Source organism: Podarcis melisellensis, assembly GCF_964234715.1.
Source record: "Podarcis melisellensis genome assembly, chromosome: 15".
In the NCBI taxonomy this organism is placed as follows: domain Eukaryota; kingdom Metazoa; phylum Chordata; class Lepidosauria; order Squamata; family Lacertidae; genus Podarcis; species Podarcis melisellensis.
Window position 1 is genome coordinate 36,809,964 of NC_138532.1, and position 25,722 is coordinate 36,835,685.

Genomic DNA, 25,722 nt, shown 5'->3' on the forward strand with positions numbered 1-25,722 from the left:
ATGGCTTTGTGTGAGGTCTGAATTCACAACTCCTATTTAACAGAAATTGTTTCCCCTCCCGGGGCTGCTGCACTTGGAAATGGAAGTGAGCTTGAAGCTGTGGGAAGAAATGGAAGCAGAGCCATAGTTTACTTATTGGACACCTAGAAACTCAAACCATTGGTGTGGGTTCTAAATTAGAGTTGGCACAAACTGTTGCTTGATGTGATGACAGAATTGAGCTACAGTTTGATTGGTCAGGGTGTGCTATTTTGTGCATATACAGGATTTTTGTAAAATAAAATCTAGGCAAAGAAAGTTGCCCTACTGATAAAATCAAAAGTTGGTTGGGGGGGACTGAGAGTTGGCCATAGACTGAAACTCTCACTTTAGCATAGAGCAGGCTTAACCAAACTCTTCCAGCTACACAAACATCTCTCTCGCTGGACACCATGTATATGGTGGTTTGGGGAGATAACGGGTGGCATTCAACTAAATTTTACTCACAATAAACATATTGAAATTAGTGAACATGTGTAAGTTACATAGAATAGTTTCAAAGGATCTCTTCTGAGTGAAACCTAGTTGAATGCCACCCAATAACACTGGGAGGCCTCCAGTGTCTTTTACCAGATGGTCCAAGGAGAAAGCTGCATAGAAAACATTAAAAATCTTGCAGGGGGTTGTCTTCTTGCTTGCTTAACAGTGACAGCTGAGACTTATGACAGGGCCCTCCAGATGTTGGGATAATGGGAGTTGGAGTCCCACAACATCTGGAGGGCCACAAGTTCCCTATTTCTGGCTCAAGCCACTCAGTGGCATCAGTTGATGTCTGCTTCAAAGAGCAGACCCATTGACTTGACTTCCTTGGCCAATGTACGCCTCCCTCCGTTGCAAGGCATGCTTTTTTCATAAAAGGTTCACTAGTTCCCAAAAGCTTTCTGTTCTTATTGGAGGACAAAAATACTTCCTCAAATAGCCGCTTAATCCTTTAGAAAAGATGGGCCACTTTGCTCTTCTCATTCTCTGAAGAGTAGCCCCGCGGCACGTGCCGACCAAAATAACTGCGGCACATGTTTGTTGGTTTTTCAGAACCTGCTCTTCAATCCTAGCAAGCCGTTCTCAAGAGGCAACCAGAATGCGGACATAGACCTCATGATCGACTGCTTAGTGTCTTGCTTCCGCATCAACCCACACAATAACCAGCACTTCAAGGTGAGGCTTGTGGCTCTGCAGGCACATGCTCTCTAGCCTGAGGCTATTTTTGAGTCGCTGGATATGAAGGATGGATGGGTCAGCAGCGGTTGGGGAGTCATGAATAATAGAGAATTCTGTTTCTCAGCAATTACAGTTTGAGTGTTTTCTAGAAATCTATTTTTAGGTAGCTAGCTTTCAGGATACCTTTCCTGCTGCTCTTTAGTGACTTTCAAGTTTTGAATTGACTGAAGAAGCCCTAGTAATCTTTTATTTTCTTTGGACACAGTCCACCAAGAACGCCTCCCTTGAAAACCCAACAACATGAGACCCACTGTGAGACCAGGCTACCTGAAAGGCTGCCTGCCTCTGTATAGACCTATAAGATCACTTAGAACATCTGGGGAAACTCTACTAGTAGTCCCATGCCTTGCAGAGTATCATTGGGTGGTGACCCCAAATCCGGCATTTTCTTCTGTTGCTCCTGTACTGTGGAATGCCATTCCCTCTGCTATATACAAAGCAGCTGCCACCAGTTGCTTCAGGCATTCTGTGAAGATGTATCTTTTTGTTCAGATTTTTCCTAACCTGTAAGGTTTGACCCCGCTTTACATTTTTGAATCCTCCGTATTTCTGTTTCTGTTTGTTTCCATACATTTTCATGGTTTTTTGTATTGCTTTGTTGGATTTAGGTTGGGTTTTTGTTTCAGTTATATGTTTTGTTTTCACATGGCTTAGATTTTTAAAAATCTTAAGTAGTTTAATGAATGCTTTTAACTAAATAAATAGGTTGCATGGGGAAAGGTGTTCACTTCATTCCTGCAGAAAATTGTCCTTTAACAAGTCCTGCTCATTTCGATGGAGCTTTGTAACCCTTTGACTTCCGTGTTTGTTGCAGAAGGAAACCTTATAAATGTTTCCCTTCCTCTTTTGCAGACTTGCCTGGCACAGAATTCCCCATCAACATTTCATTATGTGCTGGTAAATTCACTCCACCGTATAATCACAAATGTAAGTTATTGAGTTATCAAAAAGACTTGGTAATTTGTTCAGAAATGGTAATGATTTGATTAGAAGTGGAGAAGGAGAATGGGACTGGGGGAAGGTGGAGAGCTTACCTGTTGAAGTCACGTGGGCAGTTGCATTTCAAGGGTGGATTATCCCCCAAACCAGCAGAGGCTTTCTAGACATCAGAATCCCATTTCTACTGCCCATCTATTGATATGTTGGCATTCCATCAGCAACTGTAGATGCCAAATGTACGTGATAAGTAGTATCATTGAAAATTGTAAACTGTATATAATAACTTGGGAAAGCCACTGTCCTTTCACTAACCTGCCTCACAGGGTTGTTATGAGGATAAAATGGGAAGTGAGCGAATCGTGTCTGCCACTGTGAGTTCCTTGGAAGGAAGGTGGGATATAAAAGTAATAATACAAATAAATAGTAGACACTTAGCATGGATGGGAAGGTCAGGATTTGGCCCTGAAATTGCACACTTCCTTCAGATGTGCACACACCTCCAATGTTCTTTATCTTGATTTCACATTTATGTCTGCATGGACGTAAACCGGTTAAGGCAAGCCAGGTGAGACCCTGACATTTCAAGCTAGCTTCAGAATTAAAGTTTCAAATCCTCCTTCAAAAGAAGGCTTCCTGGTTTTCATTAGCCACCTTTAACATCCATGCAGACGCAATGGCAAAACGACGGTCAAGCAATTTGGGGAGAATTCACCCGAGAGGGAAGGCTGCATGCAATTCCTGCGGTTTGTTCCCAGTCCCTTAGCCGTAGCTGAGGATTGGCTAGCATTGTGTCCACTGTCCTTTACCAGGCCTCCCTCCACAGCAGCAAGAATGGCTTCCAGATGTGATGTATGGGATTACCACCTGGAAGGGTGCTGCATTGCTCAGCACCACTGATTCATCCCCACTGGGAAGGAGGGCGGCAAGGATTCCTATTAGCTACTTCTAGAAACAGCATGAAAACAAAAACTTAACAACTGGAGACCATCGCTACCAAAGCTGTGTTTCTTTAAGCCGCCAATCCAATCAGGGCTTCTTTCCTACTGAAATTGGAAGCGCCCTTCTGCAGGAGACTTTTGCTCAAAGTTATTAACGGCTGTTGCCTCCCCACTCCTCCGTTTTTCGGAGTTCTGAGAGGCAGACAAAAGCTTTAGGTTCAGCTCTCCGCTCAGCCATGAAAGCCTGCTGGGTGACTGTGGGCCAGTCATTGCTTCACAGCCTAACCTACCTCACAGGGTGGTTGTGAGGATAAAATGGAGACGGGCAGAAAAGTGTACACCCTCTCGAGCTTCCTTGAGAAAAAGTGGGATTTAAATGTAATAGTAACATAAAGAAGAAAATGGGATCTTCCCTGGAGGCTTTCAAGGGATCACTGAACACGAGTCAGGGATGCTGTAGGGATGCGATTCGCAGGATCAGGCTGCTGGGCCTGCTTGCCCCATTGAAATCTTTTCTAGGTTTCATTTTGTGATCTCTGTTGGTATTCTCTCTCCCCACCCCCGGCGTTACCTTAGTCTGCACTTGACTGGTGGCCCAAGATTGACGCTGTATACTGTCATTCAGTGGAACTCCGCAGCATGTTTAGTGAAACCCTCCATAAAGCTCTACAAGGTTCTGGCGTGCACACCCCGATTCGCATGACACCGGTAAGGCCCCGCTCCTCATTTTTCAGTTGTTAGATTTTGTTGTTGTTAAAAAAAGGAAGTGTGTTCATTACTTCTCCTTGATGTTCTGTTATATCATAGAAGGTGGTACAAATGCCGCAGTCCTTAAAAGCAGAAGTTCTAATGCTTTCCCCAATGATATTTCTTGCGTCCCAAGCAAATCCCAGGTTTGGATTTGTCCCAAGTCAACCAAGAAGAGAGTTTGGCTAGTGGTACTCTTTACTTCCAAGACCATAGGAAGAAAAGTCAAACACGAGTAGACTTGGCTACTGGAGTGCCTGGACTTTGGATCCTATGCCATTCCAGAAATATTTGAAGGGTGAAATTTACATGGGACAGGTGGGTCAAAGGAGTACTGCCCACACCAACATTGCCCCCCCTGCCCCCCCATTTTTTTGAGTCTTCTGACCCAGACATAGATAGTGACATGAATATGAAGTGCATTGAAACATGTAAAATATACATAAAAATGTAGATCATAGAAGTGATCCATTGAATGAAAAAAGTTGAATTGGGCCTGGAAACGAATTGGCAGCTAGCTCAGTCAAGCCAGGATTGCCCCAGTGAGCAACCTGGCTGCCAAATTCTGCACCAGCTGAAATTTCCCAGCTGTCTTCAGAGGCAGGCCAAGTGTAATGGGTTGCAGTAATCTAACCTAGAGGTTTACTAAAGCATAGACAACAATAGTGAGGGTGTCCCTGTCGAGATAGGGGCACAGCTGGGCCGCTGGCTGAAGCTGATGGAAGTTGTCTCACTGGCAGCTGCTCTCCAAGGTCTCAGACAGGGGACCTGCCATGTTAGGTCATTTATCTTGGGGGTTGGGAGACTTGTGACCATCTAGACATTGCTGGACTCCCAACTCTCATCATCCCCAGCCTGCATGGCCCAATGACCAAGGGATTATGGGAGTTGAAGTCCAGCAACCTTTGGAGGACCACAGGTTTTTCCATGCTTTCTTTTTAATCAAGAGATGCTGGCAAATTAAACCTAGGGCCTTTTGCATGCTTTGCATGCGCTCTACCGCCAAGCTGTTGCTTTTCCAGCTTTGTCAGCAAATTACAGAGATGTTTTTTCATGGAAGTTTCTTGTGCTGTCAGTTGTTTCGTTGCTCCATATTACAGCGTGTCGGCAGTTCAGATCAGTGATAATGTAGGAGTGTAGAAGGAGAATTGGGCTGGGGTGGGGGTTTTTTGGCAACAAGAATTATGTATACTATATGCAGAGTGTTTTCTGTGAACAGTGTAGGCTTGTGGTTCTCAGGCTTTGCAGGCATTTGCCTCTGTAGTTCATGCTGGTTCCAATGCCTTGCAGCTTCTTGAATCTCTTTGTATTGTGATAGTAACACTTGTCTCTCAGAGAAAGTAACTGCATAGGAAGCTGACACAGTGGTCCATCCCAGACCAGTATTATCAGCACTGACAAGCAGCAGCTGTCCTTGATTTCAGGCAGGGGTCTTTTCCAGCCTTATCTGAAGATGTCAGGGATTGCCTATGGGACTTTCTGCATGCAAAGCAGTCATTGAGCTACAGCCCTTCCCCAAATAGTGTTCTGTTATCTTCTCTGCTGTTGATCAAAGAAACCCATTCCGCTCTTGCATATGGCTCTCCATAGTCTGCTCTCCCAAAGTTCACTCTTGCTTCTAGAGAGCTGCAGCATCTGGTGGTCCCAGACGGTTTGCTGTAGGGGGATTGTGTAGAATTACATTCAGACGATTAGGGCTGCCTTGGCCCTCTTTATTTCAATGAATTCTGCATCTCTGTTGCTACTTGGTAGCTTCACATTGCATTTTTGCTTCTTAATTTGCTACCCACATTTTTTAAGAAAAATGAATTAAAACCAGGTGTTGTTATACATAGATATAGCTCTACACACACACTTATTCTCACAGCAGCATTGAGAGTTTGGTTTAGGTGAAGGAATGTGATGTCCCAAGCTGAGTTAAAGGGCCCTTGAGCTGTCAAGCTGTGTTGTCAGATGCAAAGACATACCCATACAAACACACCCACTTTGCAGCTGAAACTGTTCCTCACGACTCAGCCATGGGACTGATTTCTTTGGAAATTTAAGGATCTATGTGTTCATATATGGGGAGGAAAAGAACGAACAGTTGTGCATTGCAGCTCTGACACTGATTGGCGGCACTTTGTCTTCTGCTTCTTATTTTCTGTTCATATTGGCTGCTGTCGCTCACATGATCAGATGCCAACCAGTCACTGCTATGCATTGCAGTGGGCTTCTGTTGCTGTAAGTATATGACCCATTGTTAACTACCACAGAAAAGCTTTCCCTTATTTCCCCCGTGACTTTTCTGTGTATAGTTACCACTACAGTCATGTCACTTCATTTCAGTGATTGATTATGTAGCATGCTTTCACCTGTTGGCTGTAATGAAACAATTAAAACCCATTTCACAGACCAGGTGACATGAGCGGTTTTATTCTCTCCATTATTCCCCTGCCCTCGCATCCCTTAATTTATCACAACTTTTTTTCTTAAACATGAAGTGATGCCCTCCTTCAGTATAAACTGCTAGTTCTTTATTTTTGTTCTTTGACAAATGAGTTAACAACAAAGATTTTTCCTGGGGCTGGTGTAAGTATAACCATGGTTAGGAGACAGCCATAGGGCTGTATATTCTCCCTCTTTCAGAAGGAAATTCCTCTTTCCCTGCTTCAACCATGTTTAGAGGATACATCAGCACCGACCTTCACCTTGTTTATGACAAACTGGGGTTTCAGCATGCAGTTTAATGTCGGTTTCAAATCCTGGGTAGTCCTGACCATGGTTAAGATAAATGCTGAAGTCAGCAGTCAGTGCCTTGACTGCAGTTAAGATGTGAGTAGGGAATTGGCTTCTGAAAGCGGAACCCTTTTCTTGTTCAGAAGGAAGCACTACTAAATCTGTATTCTTAATAGATTTCTTTGTGAAAATAGTGTGCAGTTGTAACATCAGCTATCAAATACTAGATTTGAGAACAAATTCATAAACTTTTTTTATTTCTGAGTAACTGAATCCATTGATATTTTTAAAAAGTTTGCAGTTTCACTGAGATGGTTTAGAGGGTTTACCCTCAAAGAATGATCAACTCATTCTCTCTGCCCACCTCCCACCTTCATTTAGATAATTTGTTTTTAGTATGTTAATGCATATGATTTTGGTCCTGCTTTTGGGTGTCTTGTGTGTGTAGAAATAGAAAACAATTCATTAACATGAAAACATATTTTGTATTTTACCGCCATTAATATGCATACATTGTTGTGTGCAGATTGGGTTAGGACTGTGCCTGCTTAGTTATCAGTATCATTCTCTGCTAGGAATGAGAATAACTGTGATTGTATTGGTGCATTTCTGCTCCTAAGGTTCAGGACTGCCAAGAATTTCTAATCTTGTGGCAAGGGTTGATGTGGTCATGGATTGGAGGGGAGTTTGTAAAGAGAAAGAACCTTGCCGCTCGAAGGCCCTCTTGGAAACCTCCTCTGGTTCATAATACCCTGCTTGCCTGAGGCCTAGAAGCTTTATTCCTAAGTAAACTTGGATTCTTAGAGTGACCGCTGATTTCATATTTCATGTTCTGCTTTTCCTGGTGATTGTCTATCTTACATGCAGCCCTGAGTTCCATAGCTTTTGGTCAATTGCAGACAACCAAGGGAAATACTTTAAAAAATTTCCAGATTTGGATTGAAGCAGCCCATATGTTTGTTTGGTTAGCAAAAACATTCATAGATTAATTTACTTACTTTTTAAAAGGGAGATCAGCCACAATTTTAAATGGGCAGTGGCATTTTTCTACATTTAGTTCTTTACGTTTTATTTTCTGTTTTTTAAATATGTGGCAGGGAGGGAATCAGTGTTGAGATGGTTGGGATGTATTGCCAAACTGTGGTTTGGTATGGCATCTTAACTGGCAGCCTTCAGCAAATCATGGTTTTTAAGAGACTGCCAAACCAGGATCTGTTTTTTGGGAATGTGTAAGATGGGGAGAGCAGTTTCTCCTTGATTCCATGCTCCTATTTGCCATATCTTGGACATTCAACAGCAAATACGAAAGTCACCCACACAAGACAGAAAAAGTTTCAGTGTGAAGCTGCTGAGTAGGGCTTCATTTGCTGATTTGTCATTATCTTGAATTGCGGTAAACAGAGACTGGGCGTTGCACGTTCAATGGGGAAAGCAATTGCTCCTCTGTGTACATGAGCAACATTCATCTGCTTTGCCAGTTCATTATTTACTAGTTTGGAATAAGGCCACCCTGACTTGTATCCTTAACCACCGCGTCCTTGGACCGTAGTTCAATTTTGTTTCTGCATAGTGTGATAGGTCTACAAACATCTTCTAGCCGTGTCGCTTACATGGAAGCTCCATGTTCAGGGGCAGCTAGCCACTAAAGGCCACTTTCTTGAGAGCAACATGTCATGGACTGGCTGGATGCAGAGGAATGGTGGGAGACAGCAGCAGGGGAACCCCCAAGGGGAAGAAGCGTCAGAGCCAAGGGATTGGTGGTGGGATGATGATCAGTGGTCAGAGAGAGAAGAGGGAGCAGACCGGGAAGAGCGGATGTTGGAAGCTGAAGGGGCAACAGGGTTTAGTAGGCAGGATGTGGCTGGGGCAGAAAACAGTCCAGGTTCAGGAGCAGAAGCAGAGGCTGGAGAGAAGGTTGGTTGATCAGACAGGCTGCTGAAGAATCCAGGGAGTCTCCCCCTCCTGCTGCAACCAGCTCCCCTCCTGCCTGATCTCCTAGAACATGCAGAGAAAGGAAAAAGAGCAGAGAGTGGTTGTGAGCAGGCTCAGTCTACAACTGCTTGGGGAAAATGCTGGAGAGGAGGGTATTTAGGCAGCTGTGGGAAGGCAGGGACCTTCAGTCCTCACATCTGCCTCCTTGGAGCAAGAGCTACTGGGAAGAGTTGCTGGGATCACTAAGCCTGCATTGAGTTTAATTTTAACCTATTTTTATTTACATGTTCTCTATTCCTGTATATGTCCATGTCTCTGGTCTGTGACAGTAATAAATAGATTCTGATAGGCCTGCACTGTTTTGGTTGCTTTGAATAAAGCATTAATTCACTGACATAGCGTTTTAATTTATTGCTGGACTGCACCAGACTCCAGTTCCAGACACAACAGCAGGGGAGGACTTCATGACTTGCTTGTGGGCTTCTCAGAGTCGTGCTCTTCTTGCGAAATATAGCACACTGGACTAGACGGACCTTTGGCCTTTTCCTGCAGAGTTTATCATAATGGAACACAAATGTCTCTTGTGCTGTTCAGCCTCCTGGCCTCACCTTGTTCTTGCTACTACTTCCAGTTCTGTGACATTCTGCTTAAGATGGAACAACTAGAATTCTGCCCAGTATTCCAAGTGCAACTACAAAATAGGCAGCCAGTTTTGTTTTCAGTCTTGTTCCTGATGATTCCCACACTCAGTTTGCTTTTTTAAAAACTTTCACTGCAGACCGAATTTACGTTTTCAGTGAGCTTGTCCCTCCTGGGCTCTTCTTTCCTGGGTCATCACAGTGGTAGATTCAGCATTGGCTAAAAGTGCTCAGGAAATAAATATTGGGATCTTTTTGAAGGTTCCATGGAAATGTCAGCTCAGCTAACAAGAAGAGGTTGAATGATAAAACCTGGCTATTTTACTCATATTTGAATGCTTTCCATTACTTTGCTATATGACATTAATTGTATAAGTATTACTTTTTAAAAGAGTGGTGAGTTGCATATTTGGAGTAATCAGTGCCTTGTTGACAGTCATATCATGTTTTCTTCCCCACCCTTAGAGTCTTACATTTAAAGAGAAAATGACGAGCCTTAAGTTTAAAGAAAAGCCTACAGATGTTGAAACCAGAAGTTACAAGGTCTTGTTGTTATCTATGGTAAAGCTGATCCATGCTGACCCTAAACTTTTGCTCTGTGTAAGTAAAAGTTCTTTTTAAAAAATGAAATGAAACACCAACTCGCGGGTTTCTTTTACAGTCTTTGAATCGAAAAACAAGGCATTGACTTTCCAACAATTCCCCTGTACTAAACTTCCATAAGAAAGTTTAGTATTGATAGCAGTTTCCATTCCAATGGGATAGAGCACATGATTTGGAATGGAAAAATGAATTAGTAACCTTTATTAGTAAGGTAAAGGTAAAAGGACCACTGACCATTAGGTCCAGTCATAGCCGACTCTGGGGTTGCGGCGCTCATCTCGCTTTACTGGCCAAGGGAGCCGGCGTACAGCTTCCGGGTCACGTGGCCAGCATGACTAAGCCGCTTCTGGTGAAACCAGAGCAGCGCACGGAAACGCCGTTTACCTTCCTGCCGGAGCAGTACCTATTTATCTACTTGCACTTTGACGTGCTTTTGAACTGCTAGGTTGGCAGGTGCTGGGACCGAGCAACGGGAGCTCACCCCGTTGCGGGAATTCGAACTGCCAACCTTCTGATCAGCAGGTCCTAGGCTCCACAGCGTCACCCACGTCCCTTAATCTTTATTAGTAGGTTGGCATAATTTTGTGGATGCTATTATCTAAAATGACCACCCTCCTGCATCACCTGTCTCATACAATTTATAGCATACAGAATATGGCATGATTAAGTGAAAGCAGAAGAAGGAGCAGTTGTTTATGATTACTTTTGTTATCATGTAGTTATGTATTTTTCATGTAAGCCACCTTGAGCATGGTTTGAACTGTGGAAAGGCAACGCACAAATAAAATTATGTATTTATGCATGTATGCAACCCTATGATCAGTGTGCAGACAACCCTTTTTTTTTGGAAGATAGTTTCATTGCTGCATGCTTTGGTTCGCTGAGCCTAGAAAAGGAAGGCGCGCAGCATTCCTGACCCTTAGGACAAACAAAATGCCCAATCCTAGTAGAATTTTTCAACCTAAAGTTATGAAGAAGCCTGGAGTCACTTAGTATGCCCAGAAGAATCAAGTTGTTGAATGTTTCCTGGACGGTACTGCTATGCACTACAGGTAGAGGAATTGTCTATGTTTAAATCCCCCATCTCAAAAACAATTTTTTTTTTATTGGGTGTGGATATCAACTGGATTGTATATTTCCAAACATGCAGAATCAAGCATTGCCTGTTCCTTCTTCCTAGCAGCCTGGGGTGCGACCTGAAACCTACATAGTACCTATCAGAGCCTCAGGTTGGCTCCCTCTGTTAATGAAGGGCTGTTTCCAGTGGTGGCAGGGAGTGTGAGCTCCCCCTCTAGTGAAGAAATATGCAAAAGTCTTACAGGTTTTCCCCAAGGATGTCCTGCAGGGCAAGAGCTGACTTGGAGGATCAGGGGTCTACTTCTCTACAATTTTTTTTTTAAGTGTACAGGGAAATTATACCAGTGAATTTGGAATATGAATGTCAGTGAACCCGCACCTTATCATTTTGTACCTTCCTTTACAGAATCCAAGGAAACAAGGTCCTGAGACTCAGGGCAGCACCGCTGAACTCATAACAGGCCTTGTCCAGCTGGTGCCACAGTCCAGCATGCCTGAAATAGCACAAGAAGCCATGGAGGTCAGGAGCTAAGTGACATGCAAGCCCATTACTGTATTGTTTGCAGATCTGAATGTGTGTCCCCATGCCCTGCTTCAAAGTGAGCCAGTCTTCTTTTAAAAAACAACAGTGTTTCACAGTCTGAAGTCCTGGCTTTAAAATGGGCTCTCGCCCATTTCATAACAAGGCAGATTATTGCTTTGTTTTTGTTCTTATTTTTATTATGCATTTTGTGTTTTTTATATTGTAATTTTATGCTGTGAAACTCCCTGAGATCTACAGATGAAAAGCAGAATAATAATAATAATGATGATGATGATGATATATGTAGAGCATTAAGTTAATTAAGTGGTTTCTCCATTTTTGGCCCCTTCAGGCCTTGCTTGTGCTCCATCAGTTAGACAGCATTGACTTGTGGAATCCAGATGCACCCATCGAAACATTCTGGGAGATCAGGTGAGTACATTTCCTGTTTTGGGCTTGGTAAGAATTGTCTCTCTCCTGACTCAGTTTCCTGGGCTACGCACCATAACTACAAATGATCAAAAATTATATACTGTATAAACAATGCTACTCTGAGGCGAGACTGAATTGCCTATTCTTTTCAATATAGTGGGACACTTTGTATATTTTTGGTTTCCCTTTCCAAAGATCGGTGAAACAGACACGGAAGTTGTGCTCAATCCAGTGGAGTGCTTTTAATTTAGATTTATTTGAGGAAATACCGTACAGTGAAAAAATGCCCACAATTGCATAATAATAATAATAATAATAATAATAATAATAATAATAATAAATATGATCCATGCACAGGAGATGAAATAATAGAATGTAAATTGGAAACTACATAAGCCTGGTGAAAATGTCAACCAATCACTTAGTGCCCCATGATGAAATAATCTGCTCATGAAAAGATGTCGGGGAAGGACACAGGTGTAGAAAATTCAGAGCCCCCAGCTGCCCAACGTGGCTTGCCCAGGAGTAGGGAGATAAGCATCTGGCCAGAAAAGATTTCATACCCCATCTTACATGATTTATCTGGGACCCTGTGTGATCTTCCTTGTTGAGATGTGCTAGTTGGGAGTTGGAGTTGCGAATTATGAGGTGCCCCTATTGTTTATGTTGTGGCTCACATAGACTCTCTTTGCCAATTGTAGAGGCCCTAGGATGCCCTTCAAACACTCTAGCCCTTCAGCAGATCCATTTTCAGTGCTGTGTCCGTCTATCCCCCCACATGGAGAGCACCCACAGTTGCCTATGTGGACAGCCGAGGCAGCCCTGGGTATACAATAGAGGGTTACTAGTGTAGTGCCTGCAGGCCCCCATGTGCTCGCAAAGACTTTTATAGATGCCTGCAGGATCCCTGCCTCTCCCCCCCTTCTGAAAATAGACATTCTGTTGTAGCCAGTTAGGTTGCAGTGGGTGCCTGGTTGCAGTTTGTGTGTGGTGCCCATAACAGCTGCTCTGGTTTTCCGATGTGCTCATGGGTCCAAAAACTGAATGAATGAAATAGCTCAGTTTATTCTAGTTCACCTCACCCAAACTGCCCCCCAACCCCTATTTATCTCTTAGGCTATGTTGTGCTCACAGTTCTTGACACAAATTCTGTAGCCCTGCAAAAGAGTTTTAGCATACTAGTTAGGAAACTGTCAAAAGGAGAGGGTGTTGGTGTGGGTGTGGTGTAAGGCAGGTGTCCACTGGGATCCCCTGCAGGGGCTTGAGTATGTGTACCTCTTGTCATCACAGCTGTTGTAATGTGCTGCAAATTGCAAATATTGCTGCTAAGTTACGGGAAACACTTTAATAAGTGGCTATTGATTGGCACTTTCCTAATTCTTGCAGTTCACAAATGCTGTTTTGTATATGCAAGCGGCTAACAAGCAATCAGATTCTCAGCAGCACAGAAATCCTCAAGTGGCTGCGAGAGATTTTGATCTGCAGGAACACATTTCTTCTGAAAAACAAAGTAAGTGAGCACTTTGAAACTTGAAGAGCATTTCAAAAGGGGCTTGCTGCTTCTGACTTGCTCCAGCTCTTGGGTTATTGGATAGTTATTGGATGGGAAGGAAATTTGTCTAGCTTTCCCGCTCAGTAAGGGAAGTGAAATTGTGTTTTGTTTTCTCCTTTCATAGATAAAGCCCCAGTAAACACACCTCTCTCTCCTGTGTATGTGTGTGCATGTCTGATTTCCTTTACCTCCTACAAAAGCAGAGTGACTTATTTATTTTTCCTCTCTTTCTCCCCATAGCAATCAGATAGGAGTTCCTGTCCCTTTCTCTTCCTTTATGGGGTAGGATGCGATGTCTCTGGGGGTGGAGCTAATCAAATTTCTCTTGACCATGAAGAGATGATGCGTTGTATCCCAGGAGCTACGCTTAGGAAAGGAAAAGGGAGCTTTTGCATGGTACGTGACCATAAGGCAAGTGCTGTCATACAGAGCACTGCTGCTGCTGCTGCTATTACTGCTACAGTAGTTAGAGGTGCTGTTTCAGACCTTAGTCAATTCTGATACCTCACCACGCAGAGCAGCCACACAGAACCAAGACGTTCCTAGTTCTGTATCCCATCAGCTGCTGAAAGCTAGGAAGAACATGAAAACACATCAGTGATAGAATTAGGGTCACTTAGAAATGTATTTGCTGAAGCAAGAGATACTGAACTACAGCAATGAACACCCATCATCTCTAACCACTGGCCATGCTGGCTGAGGCTAGTGAGAGATGCAGTCCAAAACATCTGGAAGGCATTTCCTTGGCTGCCGCGTGCTTGAAAACCCTTCGCTGAACATCAAGGCCCCCGTTCCCATCAGCTGCAACCAGCTGCAACAGTCCAGGGCGGGTGAGAGTTGCAGTCACAACAACGTCTGGAGGGCTGCAGGTTCCCCCCTACTGATCTAGCTCAATAGAGAGCTGTATTCATTTGTGCTCTGCAGACGTCCTTTAAAACGCCATGGCTTGTCTTGACTGTGTTTGTGGAGAGCAGCAATGATTAACGTGGCCCGTTGTCCTTTCTCCCAAGGAAAGCGCTGCAGGCTGCAGCGGGACGCCAATATGCCGTCAAGCGCAGACCAAATTGGAGGTGGCCCTGTATATGTCCCTCTGGAGCCCCGACACTGAGGCAGTGCTTGTCGCGATGTCCTGTTTCCGACATCTTTGCGAGGAAGCGGATATCAGATGTGGCGTAGACGAGGTGTCGGTTCACAACTTTTTGCCCAATTACAACACCTTTATGGAGTTTGCTTCCGTGAGCAACATGATGTCAACAGGTGAGAAGGGGGAGAGAAGGTCTCTTGTCAGTTGAGCTTGGGAAAATTGAACAAGGAGAGAGAAGGGTGGAGTGCACTTTTAGGTTGGTGTTTCAAGCTGGAAATTTTGCTTTAAAAATAATAAACAATTTAGAAATGATACAGTGGAACCTTGGTTTTCAAACTTAATCCTTTCTGGAAGGCTATTTGACTCTCGAAATGTTCGAAAACCAAGGCGCTGCTTCCGATTGGCGCAGGCACCCCGGAAACAAAAGCTGACAGTGGCAATGGACGTTTGGCTTCCAAAAAATGTTAGAAAACCAGAACATTTACTTCTGGGTTTTCGGCGTTTGGGAGCCAATTTGTTCATCAACTAAGCCATTTGAGAGCCAAGGTTCCACTGTACATTAAATCCCATTAACCAAAATATCTCTGTGAAAACTAAAGGGCAATTGTTTGTTCAAAGGCAAGCATTAATGCAGATATGTCTTGTCAGTCTTTTTTGATTAAGGATGTTTATTGGTAGAGGAAAATTCCATAAAGTTTTCAACAAAGCAACCTTTTAAAAGTTGAAAATGTACTGAATTTCTGACCACATGCCTTTAGGAAGAGCAGCTCTCCAGAAAAGAGTGATGGCATTGCTAAGGCGAATTGAACATCCGACGGCAGGTAACACTGAGGTACATTATTTCAGTTTTCTTCGGTGAAAGTATTCTTCCTTGGCAGCTTAACACCTGGATAAGCACTTCCTAACAAATGTTTCCATGGCAGCATTAAATTAAGGTATCAGATTAAATAATAAATATATACACAGATATATGAAAACAAATTTTCAGCAGCCACTTAAAAGCAAAAAAACTGGTTCCCATATCTGTTATTTCAGTTGTAAGCTGATTATTATTGTTGTTGTTTTGTTTTATTAAATTTATATATCACCCCTTCATCCGATTACAGAGAGCTGGGACCAGAACACTTAATTAATTAATTAATTAAGCACTTAATATCCTGCTTAATGCCGTAGTCTCTAAGCTGGGTATGGTACGGTTAAAATGCTGCAATAAAGATAAAAATCAGTTTACCATAAAATCGTAAAACCTACTTACTTGAAATGCCTGCTGGGGAAAAAGGTCTTCACCAAGTGCTATCTGGTATTTTCTAGAAGGTATTTAGAACAGTTCTTTTTCTTTTGTCGTGTTCCAGGCTTGGGAAGCCACATATTTAAAATGGGAAACGGCTACAAATTTGATCCTCAACTTTCCAAAGGCTAAAATGGAAGATGGCCAGGTAAGGCCTTTCATAAATACCTTGCAGGCTTTTTTCTCTGCTTCTCTTTAGCATCTAATGCACAGGAGTGGCCGTCTGGTTTTGATGAACTACTACTCCCATCAGCCCTAGCAGGCACAGCTACGGTCAGGGAAGATGGAAGTTGTAGTTCAGCAGCATCTGGAGGGCCAGAGGTTCCCCATCCCTGGTCTAATGTGCTATCTTTCAGATAATCTAGCTTTATAGGGATCTTCTCATCTTGCTGGCCCATACAGCCAAGATCTGTCGTCGTCTTCTTAATGCTCTTTCCTGGTTTGCTGACTTACAATGCTTAGGGAAAGCCAAGTAGTTGATTTTTTTTCTTCAAACCCGTCCCTGGTTGCCACTTCCTCAGCCATAGCACATCTTGTGCTATCCACCAAGCCATCTTTTGAGAAAGAGGTGGCAGTTTGCTTTGGGAAACCCCAGTTTGCTTTGGGAAGCTGCTTTTCAATAAAATTCCTAGATCAGTTTACAGGGAAAAACAGGAAACCAGAGAAGCTAATGTTACAGTAGCACGGCAGAAGCATCTAGAAGCAAATCCCATTTCTGATGGTGCCATTGTGGGTTGGATATTGGATCAGAAGCCTGGTTTCAGATTTCTGCCTGGGGATGAGCTGCTTTTGAAAGCGCGGGCAAGTCTGTTTCAGCCTCGGTTCCTTTCTGTAAATGGGGACTTAAGACGTCCTGGGGTCGTTTTGGTGCAATTCCCAGAAAGCACCCTGCTCTGAAAGGAATATCCAAATAACAGGTGAGCGTTCTGAATTTGCATCACTGCATTTCTCTCTCCCCACCTCCCGCCATGATGTGCAACTCTTTCCAGGTCGCGGAAAGCCTCCACAAGACCATCGTCAAGAGGCGAATGTCCCATGTCAGCGGGGGAGGCTCTATAGACCTTTCGGACACAGATTCTCTTCAGGAGTGGATCAACATGACCGGCTTCCTGTGCGCATTGGGCGGGGTGTGCCTGCAGCATCGCAGCAGCGCCGGGTTCGCGACCTACAGTCCCCCCATGGCCCCCGTGAACGAGCGCAAAGGCTCTATGATATCCATGCTGTCGACCGAGGGCAACACGGAGACCCCCGTGAGCAAGTTCATGGACCGCTTGCTGTCGCTCATGGTCTGCACCCACGAGAAAGTGGGCCTGCAGATACGGACCAACATTAAAGATCTCATGGGCCTGGAACTGAGCCCGGCGCTTTACCCCATGCTTTTCAACAAACTGAAGAACAACATCAGCAAGTTCTTTGACTCTCAAGGGCAGGTAAAGGGGTTTGCTTTAATGCAGAGATGGGCAGTATTTTGGGGGCTGCGCTGCATTCCCCGGGAGAAGTGGTCAGGGGCTCTCTACCTACATACAGTGGAGGCTGCCATTTCCTTCCTAACAGCCAGCCCAGAGGGTGGCCTTGGCTGTCCAGTTCCTCCTCCTCTTTCCCAGTTTTGCCCTTATAGAACTCAGGAAGGTGGGGGCAAAACCAGAATTAGTTGGCTCTGCCTCCACTCATTGGTTGGGCTTCCTGCCTTCTGCTCTGGCAATCCCAATAGGCACCAGCCAACACTGCCCACGTTGTGATGATCTGGAGCCAAATCCAAAAGTGGGCAGTCAGTTGAGGGTCACGTGCTTGTTCGTTTTTTACGTTTCTGCCCTGCCCCTTTCTTCTGGGAAGTCTTGTGTAAATTAGCCAAAGTGGGAGGCCTCAAAAGTAGAGTGTAGAAGGGAAGTGATAGTTAGAAATGAGATTGGTGGAGAGGGACATTCCAGAGATGGCTGAAAGCGTCATCCTTGAGGAACAGACACAGCTTCACACTTCTCTTTGAAGTCCAAGGCCCTGCCCCCAAATATCTTTCTGACATTCTGGAGTTGTACTGCCTAGCAGTACAAGGAAATGTTTGACTGATGCTCCCCCTCTTCATATATATTCTATTCCATCCCTTGTGCTCATAGCATTCCCTTCCTCCCTCCAATGTTAATAATCCTGCCCTAAGAAGTTTATGTTAAATGGAAATCATTTGATTTGAGAGGCGAAAGAGACCACATGGAAAAAAATGATAATGGCAACATAAAATCCATTATAAAAATCTAAAAATGTCCACCGCGCACCAAAACCAGCTGTTCCAAGAAGCTGTCCAAAGGGGGCAGCTTTTGGGGATAGTTTCATTTTTCAATGCCTGCTTTTTATGGAGGTGCTAGGGTGCAGAGTTCAGTTCAAGGTGTGATGGTTGCCTCTGCAACTCTGCCTAGGAGGCCAGTGGCATAGGATACTTTGGTTCTTTAAGGAATTTAACGTGTGATCAGTGAGCGGTATATTGGCTACGCACTTGCTTGACGCTGGACGCAGTCTCACCTGTTTTATTTGGCTAATCATCCAAGTTTCCCTGTGAGTATTTCAAGGGTTTTTGAACAAAGGGGGGGATGTGTAAACAACTATTTATTTTTATCCTGCTTTTCAGACAACTATTGTCTCCAAAAAATGACTCCAGGCAACAAAAACTAGAGACAGGCCCTGCCGTCAGGCTTGCAAACTTTAAAAGAGCAGACACAATAAAGGAAAGGGTGAGTGGAGGGAAAAGGTAGAGGAGAAGGGGAGCTCAGTCCTTCCAAGGCCAAAACAAAATGGTGAGCTCTAAGTGGGTGTGCTGATCCAGTTTGAGCCAGGCTAATATCCCTTTGCTTAATGTGCTTGCTTGAATAGCAGTTGGTGACTCTTGGTCCTTTGTCCGGTGGATGGTGGTTTTTCCCCCTTCCCTTTGCAGTCCCAAGGCAACAGATAGCTTTTGGAGGAAAGCATTTTTTCTGGCTGAGAGCTGGCAAGCGAGCTCCCCACAGCTCCTCCTCCTTTGAGCAATGGGTGAGGCCAGGTGGGTCTCCCTTTCAACACAATCTTCTTTCTACCTGGAAGGCCCAAGCAGCCTCCCTGTTGATCCTGCCCTCTGACCTTGGGCAGAAGCCAGAATGTGTGTTCCTTCCCAATAGCCCAATGGCTATTGTCAGTCTATTCCGGGGTGTTGGCTGAAGCAGGGAATTCCATAACCTAAATGAATAGATTTGTGTGCAGCTAAAAGCAATTGGATATCTTGGTCTACTGGTTACTAGTTTCAATTGAACCCATTTATTAGAATTTAAAAAGTGTTAAATTCACCTGGCTTTTAAAAAAGTGAATACAGTATGTAAAAGATAAGCGAAGCCCCTAAAACACTTTTAGACTGGGAGTTTATGCCCAGCTTACCCCTAAATTTCAGCCCAAACACTAGTTTGCATTTTTGCATCAACATAGCTGACTGGGGGGGGGCGTCACTTGAGGGGGTTTCCATCCAGGCAGTGAGCTGACCCAGACCTGATTAGTTTCAGCACCCAATTTCCTATGTTGGGTGGCTCCCAAATTTTGCAGCTTTTTAGTGAGACTAGCCAAATGTCAATAGCTCAGGGGTATTCACAGATGTGCACAATGCCTATTATTAGCCCCTCCCAGCAATAGTTTTGATTGCATTTCTGTACCACCATTCTGCCAATGCGCTCAAGGCCATGTTTTTATTTAGTACTTTTGTAGCGTGAAAAGATAAAAGAATACAACAGAATTTCCTTAGGCTGTTGGTAGTCCCAGAACCTTCTCCTTGCCTCCTGCCTTCCCCTTCAGGGCTTTTTAGCAGCCACTGGGAAGCTGTAGGAGGGATTTCCCCAATTCAGTGCGGAATATGTCTTCTTTCAGAGGCAGCCAGAGGTAGCAAATTTGCGTGCCTGTTTCTCATCACAGATATAGAGGTCATTAAGCAAATAATTATACTCTTGTCCCTTTCAGTCTATGAACTCAGCTTGGTTTAGCACCACTGGGTATTACAATTTTAATCTAGGCTTATGAGTTTCGTTGGCATGCCGGCCAGAAAACTCTAAACTACAGCACAGTTTGCTTCTGTTACAGGTCTTGTTGAATGACAGCAACACCCAGTTTGTGGAGCAGACCATTGCAATTATGAAGAACCTGCTTGATAATCATACAGAAGGGAGTTCAGAACACCTGGGACAAGCCAGCATTGAGACCATGATGCTGAACCTTGTCAGGCAAGTTGTTGTTACTGTTAATACCACTGCAGTTACTGCTACGTTATGTTACCAGCCCTTTACCCTAAGGTCCCAGAATAGCTTCCAACAATTGAAACACGACATAACTATTAAAATACAGTATTACACAATATTTAAAGCAGTTTAAAACCACTTTTAAAAATTAGCCTATTCTTACTAGTTGCCTACAGGAGATTGAAATGGTGAGGGGCAGGACTGGGACTCCTGTGAACCCCTCCCTCCCTCACTATTGGACTCCAGCTTCCATCAGCTGCCTGCCTGCCAGCTGGCATGGCCAATGGATCAGGGATGATGGGAATTGTAGTCTAAAAACCTTTGGAGGACTACAGGTGGCCCACCCTGATGTACTGGTTCTTTGGACTCCTTCGGGAGGTTGTGGACTCTCCTTCCTTGGAGGTTTCTAAGCAGAGGTCGGATGGCCCTCTGTCATGAATGCTGCAGTTGAGATTCCTGCATTCCTCCCCCAGGCTGAATTCCTCACCTGACACCACCTAGTTCAGGTACCATTTTAAGTAAGTCTTGACTCTCTTTTTCTTTTTTGTCATCGTGCTCTATGGCCTATATTTTTACAATCGTAGTAAGATGGCTCCCTCCCAGCATTTAATAGAGGCCTGTGTGTTTATCAGAAACATACCTCTCAGACTGTTGTTGTTGTTGTTTTGACATCTATTTGCTTTGAAGGTGCCCCCCAGATGCTCGAGTCCTTAGAAGGAGGTTTAACCTAAACTCAGGCTTGGGCCTGTTTTTCCACAGATATGTACGCGTCCTGGGGAATCTGGTCCATGCCATTCAGATAAAAACTAAACTCTGTCAGCTTGTGAAGGTAATGATGGAGAGGCGTGATGATCTTTCCTTCTGTCAAGAGATGAAATTCAGGTGAGGGTTGGTGTTGCCTAAATGAAGAATACTGTGCCAATCTTCCTGTTTTTCTTGGAAATAGTTGATTGAGGGTGGACTGTTTCTTGCCACAATTATTATCCCTATACCTAGTTATGTCTGTGTCTATCTGTCTATCTATCAGGGGTCAGCAAACTTTTTCAGCAGGGGGCCGGTCCACCGTCCCTCAGACCTTCTGGGGGGGCTGGACTATATTTTGGGGGGGATGAACAAATTCCTATGCCCCACAAATAACCCAGAGATGCATTTTAAATAAAAGGACACATTCTACTCATGTAAAAACACACTGATTCCTGGACCGTCCGCGGGCCAGATTTAGAAGGAGAATAAGCTGGATCTGGCCCCCAGGCCTTTGTTTGCCTACCGGTGCTATATATATATATTTTTTAAACCAGAATCAATGTGAGGTTGGCTCCAGGTTTGAGTGGGTCCTGGGCAAAATATTCTCTGATGGTTGGGCTTTCCTCTCCATCAGCGGGCTTTGGCAGGATTACTTGGCTTTGGTGACGGAGATCCAGGTAGTGATGGTGATAGATATGCTTTGTAGGCTCCAGAGCAACACTAGGTCAGAGGCATTGTGGGAAATTGAAAGGATGACTAGATCCAACTGCCTACATAGCTCAAGAATGCCAGGTCAGGGGGGGAAATTAAGGCAGGGGTCAACAACCCGGTAACAGTGCTGACACTGATCCTGATAAAATCGCCATAGAATTACATTTTTCATCTGAACACAAGACCATTTCATCTGAACACAAAACCATTATCATTTTTGGGATGGCTCTTTAGTAGCCACAATACAAGAATACCTTTGCTATTAGTGCCTGCAGCCGTTCTAGTTTCTGCCACTTGGACCAGTTTGCACAATCGCTCAAAATGATATGAAGAATGCTTGAGCCTAAATCCTCCTGTGGTAAGAGTTAGCCTCTACACCTGTTTGTTACCCGGGTGAAGAACAACCACCTTTTGAATAAACCACAGAACCAAGGACACTATTTTCAAGTCCAGCATCCAGATTTAGAGAGCCAGTGTTTATTATAGCTATTGCAATAGAACAGCTCACTCAACTCTGTGCCAGTTGAGAAGGTCTACCTTGAGGAACTTCAAAACAAAAGCTTATATAGTAGCTCAAACACAGCAAACAAAGAGTAATAAGATGGGAACTGAGAGGTGTTCAGCTAGTGATGAAATGATAGATCTAGAGGTGGCCTTGGGTTGAGCTCTGTGTGTGTAGATCAGTGTTTCCCAAACGTTTTTGGGCAACGGCACACCTGTTTACTGAAAAAAAATCTCGCGGCACACCACCATTAAAGCCCCGCCCCGTGACGTCAGCGCGCAGCGTCACGCCGGGAGGGACGCACAAAAGTGAAAGTTTTTTCCCTCCCCCTTGCTGGGGAACCTCCAAGCTTTGGGGGTGGGAGGAGGCAGCAGAGCGAGGGACTGAGGGACGGCGGCAACTGAGGCGGCGGCGGCTGAGGCAGAGCTGGGAAGGGGGTTTCCAGGGGACACGGCAGCTCCTCGAAAGGCTTCTCTCAGCTGCGCTCAATCCGCCTCGGAGAGGATTTCCCCTCCGGTCCCATGCGTTCGTTTGGGGCATCGCTCCGGCTGCTCCCTCTCCCGCCGCGCAGGAGCGATGCCTCTCTCTGGCTCTCCCTCCGCGCAGGCTGAGGGAGGGAGGGAGGGGCGCGTGTGACCCGTCTCTGCTGGGAGACCAAACCCAGCGAGGCAGAGTCGCGCGGAGGCGCCCAGGCAGCGCTGCCGGCTGCGAGGAGGAGCGCCAGGCAGCAGCAGGAGGCGCGGCCTCTCCTCGCCGCCGCCGCCCCGCCTCTCGCCGCCCGACTCGCCCGCCTCCCTCCAGGCATCTCGCGGCACACGAGGCAACGTCTCACGGCACACTCGTGTGCCGCGGAACACCGGTTGGGAAACACTGGTGTAGATGTTTGGTGGAAGGTATCATTCTTTAGCATTTTAAAAATACACTGCTATGTTTTTGCTTTAATTTAGTATAAATTTGTTTTTTGAATCTTCTGTAATATGCAATTTTAGGAACAAGATGGTGGAATATCTGACAGACTGGGTTATGGGAACATCCAACCAGGCAACAGATGAGGATGTGAAGTGTCTGACAAGGTGAGAGAGGCTTAAGAGGCCACTTCAGAATCTCACAATGCTTATCTTTTGCAGAATCAGGACAACAGAGATTACTTTTTGACGGGTGCTTTGTTAATAGCAAATGGGAACTAGCTGCTGTATAGGAGTCCGTTTTCCGCTCACTATAGGGTGGGGGAAAGAAAGAAAGAGCTGATCCAAGATCATAACACCTGCATATTGAATTACATGAGTGTTTGCATCACTTGGCCTAGGCTGTGGGTCCAGCCTTCCCATTTCTAGTGGCCTGTGTAAATTAGCAGAGGAGACAACAAACAAACACATGAGCAAGTATGCACTTGGGAGTCCCAGATTCTTCCATACTGACGTGGTCCTGCCTCATTATGAGATAGTTGTGTGAGAAAAGTGTCTTTTCGGATGATGGCTTCTCATAGACACAACTCCCTGCCTGGCTGTGTCTCTGTAGTTTTAGGCTGTTGGTTAAGAAGCATCTTTTTCAGTGAGTGTTCAGAGGAGAGATCAGATTGCTAGTGCTTCTGCTATTACTAATTGTTAGTGATTTGTTATGTGTTTTCGAAGGATTGTGGTGTTTTTGCATGTTCTTATCTATTTGCCTTGTAAACTGTCCTGTGGCTTGTGTCAAGGCTGGATATGAAACATTTAAATAAAAACGACACCCACAGGCACAATGGGGAAGATGTGACCAGATGTTTCTGTGTAGCACGGCAAAGGGCAGGAGCAAAGCTCTGGCCCATTTTCAGAATGAGTGAAGGGGGTTGCACATTCCCCATTCTAACAATGGTCTATTTCCTGCTTTGTTCAGAGATTTGGACCAAGCAAGCATGGAAGCTGTGGTGTCTCTTCTTGCGGGACTTCCATTACAGCCTGAAGAAGGAGATGGAGTTGAATTGATGGAAGCTAAATCCCAGTTGTTCCTTAAGTAAAGGCCCTTTACCTTATTTTATTTAGTACCCGGTTGACTAAAACAGCTAGAATTTTATTACCACTTGGGCATTGCTGACACACCAGCCTTGTGGAAGGGCAGCAGGTTTTAGTCTGTAGGACATACAAGCATAACTGAATCCCGAAAGGACAGAGCTGTTATGTCCAACTTCTCAAATCCAGGAAGTAGGGCATCGGCCTGTTCTGGATGGCGTTGCACTCCAGTGGGAGCAGGTTCGTAGCTTGGGGGTTAATCCTGGATCCAACATCGTTGTAGATGGCCCAAGTGGCCTTGCTGGGTAGAAGTTCCTGTTTCCAGCTTTGGCTGGTTCACTGGCTATTCTTCAGTGATAACTATTTTCAGAGTGGCTTCCCAGTAAAACAATAAAATGCATAGGAGGGAGAGCAGTTAAAACGACAACAGAAGGGCCAAATATAAGGTTAAAAGACTTGGGGAAACTACAATGGGCTTTTCCTTGTTCCAGAAAGTGATGAGATTGAAGCCAGGTGAATTCCTTGGGGTCAGAGTTCTGTAAATGGGGCATAGTGCCTAGACACCGTACCCTTTTGGGAAATGTTGGTTTTCTGTAGGAGAGATGGAGTCCTCATATTAGAGGGCAGGGGGAACTGTTTCTCCAGAGAGATGCAAGCCACTGTGTCTCGCTTTTAGGTACTTTACCCTGTTTATGAACCTCCTCAATGACTGCAGCGAAGTCGAAGACGAAAGCGCGCAAACAGGCGGCAGAAAACGAGGGATGTCCCGAAGGCTGGCTTCATTACGACACTGCACAGTCCTGGCCATGTCAAACTTGCTCAACGCAAACGTGGATAGTGGCCTTATGCACTCAATAGGTAAAACGGGAATTTCACCATAGCTGTGTGAAGCGCAGCAAAGTGCAGGGCTTCATCGTCTAAACGTTTCTGTTGTCTGCTGGCAGGGTTGGGCTATCACAAAGATCTTCAGACAAGAGCGACGTTCATGGAGGTCCTCACCAAAATTCTGCAGCAGGGCACAGAGTTTGATACCCTGGCAGAAACTGTCTTGGCAGACCGGTTCGAAAGATTGGTGGAGTTGGTCACCATGATGGGTGACCAAGGAGAGCTGCCCATTGCTATGGCTTTGGCGAACGTAGTGCCTTGTTCACAGTGGGTAAGATGCTTTTGGTTATTCTTGAATGTTCTTTAGCATTGGTGAGTGCTGGGTGCGAGCAACTCAGCAGGTCGTGTGCAACCCTCAAGGCTTGTTTGTGGCCACTGATATGAAATGTATTGTTGCTGATTAAAATTACTTGCTTCTTTTCAGGCTGCACTGGAGTTTAAACTGGAGTTTATTGCCACCAGAGCTTCACAAGATGATTTACTGATAGAATATATTTCTATTTCTGAATGTAGGAAGCTGCCTTTCCCAAGTCAGACTGTTAGTCCTTCTAGCCTGGTAGCACCCACTCGGACTGGCAGCATCTTTCCATAGAAAGCTTTTTCCAGGCACTGTTTCCTTATATCCTTTTTAATTGGAGATGGGAACCCACCATCCTGACCTGGCATTGTTCTTGCTTGCCACATAGAGAATAATACTTAGGACTGGGTTTATGTGTTTTGTTTTTGAAAGGATGAACTGGCTCGTGTCCTGGTCACCCTCTTTGACTCCAGACACTTGCTCTACCAGCTGCTTTGGAACATGTTTTCTAAAGAGGTTGAGCTGGCAGACTCGATGCAGACGCTCTTCAGGGGAAACAGTCTGGCTAGCAAAATAATGACGTTCTGTTTTAAGGTACGTTTGATCTTAATAAATTCAAAAGAGGCAG

The 25,722-nt window shown here is 44.8% G+C and overlaps 2 protein-coding genes across 10 annotated transcripts in view; one reads left to right on the forward strand and one right to left on the reverse strand.

The window, feature by feature from the left end:
- EVI2A (ecotropic viral integration site 2A) overlaps nt 1-25,722 on the reverse strand; it is a 172,658-nt gene that overhangs the window by 82,770 nt on the left and 64,166 nt on the right. The window lies entirely within an intron of this gene.
- NF1 (neurofibromin 1) overlaps nt 1-25,722 on the forward strand; it is a 159,691-nt gene that overhangs the window by 20,681 nt on the left and 113,288 nt on the right. For 5 of the 7 annotated variants that reach the window (XM_081890100.1, XM_081890099.1, XM_081890101.1 and 2 more), the window contains exons 10-28: nt 1,072-1,194; nt 2,110-2,184; nt 3,711-3,842; nt 9,635-9,769; nt 11,256-11,369; nt 11,725-11,804; nt 13,191-13,314; nt 13,597-13,752; nt 14,367-14,613; nt 15,199-15,272; nt 15,793-15,876; nt 16,718-17,158; nt 19,812-19,951; nt 20,726-20,848; nt 22,913-22,996; nt 23,799-23,915; nt 24,588-24,769; nt 24,856-25,067; nt 25,527-25,688. In XM_081890100.1, coding sequence (XP_081746226.1) covers nt 1,072-1,194; nt 2,110-2,184; nt 3,711-3,842; nt 9,635-9,769; nt 11,256-11,369; nt 11,725-11,804; nt 13,191-13,314; nt 13,597-13,752; nt 14,367-14,613; nt 15,199-15,272; nt 15,793-15,876; nt 16,718-17,158; nt 19,812-19,951; nt 20,726-20,848; nt 22,913-22,996; nt 23,799-23,915; nt 24,588-24,769; nt 24,856-25,067; nt 25,527-25,688 — 2,805 coding nt within the window. Of the gene's footprint in view, nt 1-1,071; nt 1,195-2,109; nt 2,185-3,710; nt 3,843-6,044; nt 6,105-9,634; nt 9,770-11,255; nt 11,370-11,724; nt 11,805-13,190; nt 13,315-13,596; nt 13,753-14,366; nt 14,614-15,198; nt 15,273-15,792; nt 15,877-16,717; nt 17,159-19,811; nt 19,952-20,725; nt 20,849-22,912; nt 22,997-23,798; nt 23,916-24,587; nt 24,770-24,855; nt 25,068-25,526; nt 25,689-25,722 lie in introns of those variants that run through there. The other 2 variants (XM_081890104.1, XM_081890105.1) reach the window with 2 other exon arrangements.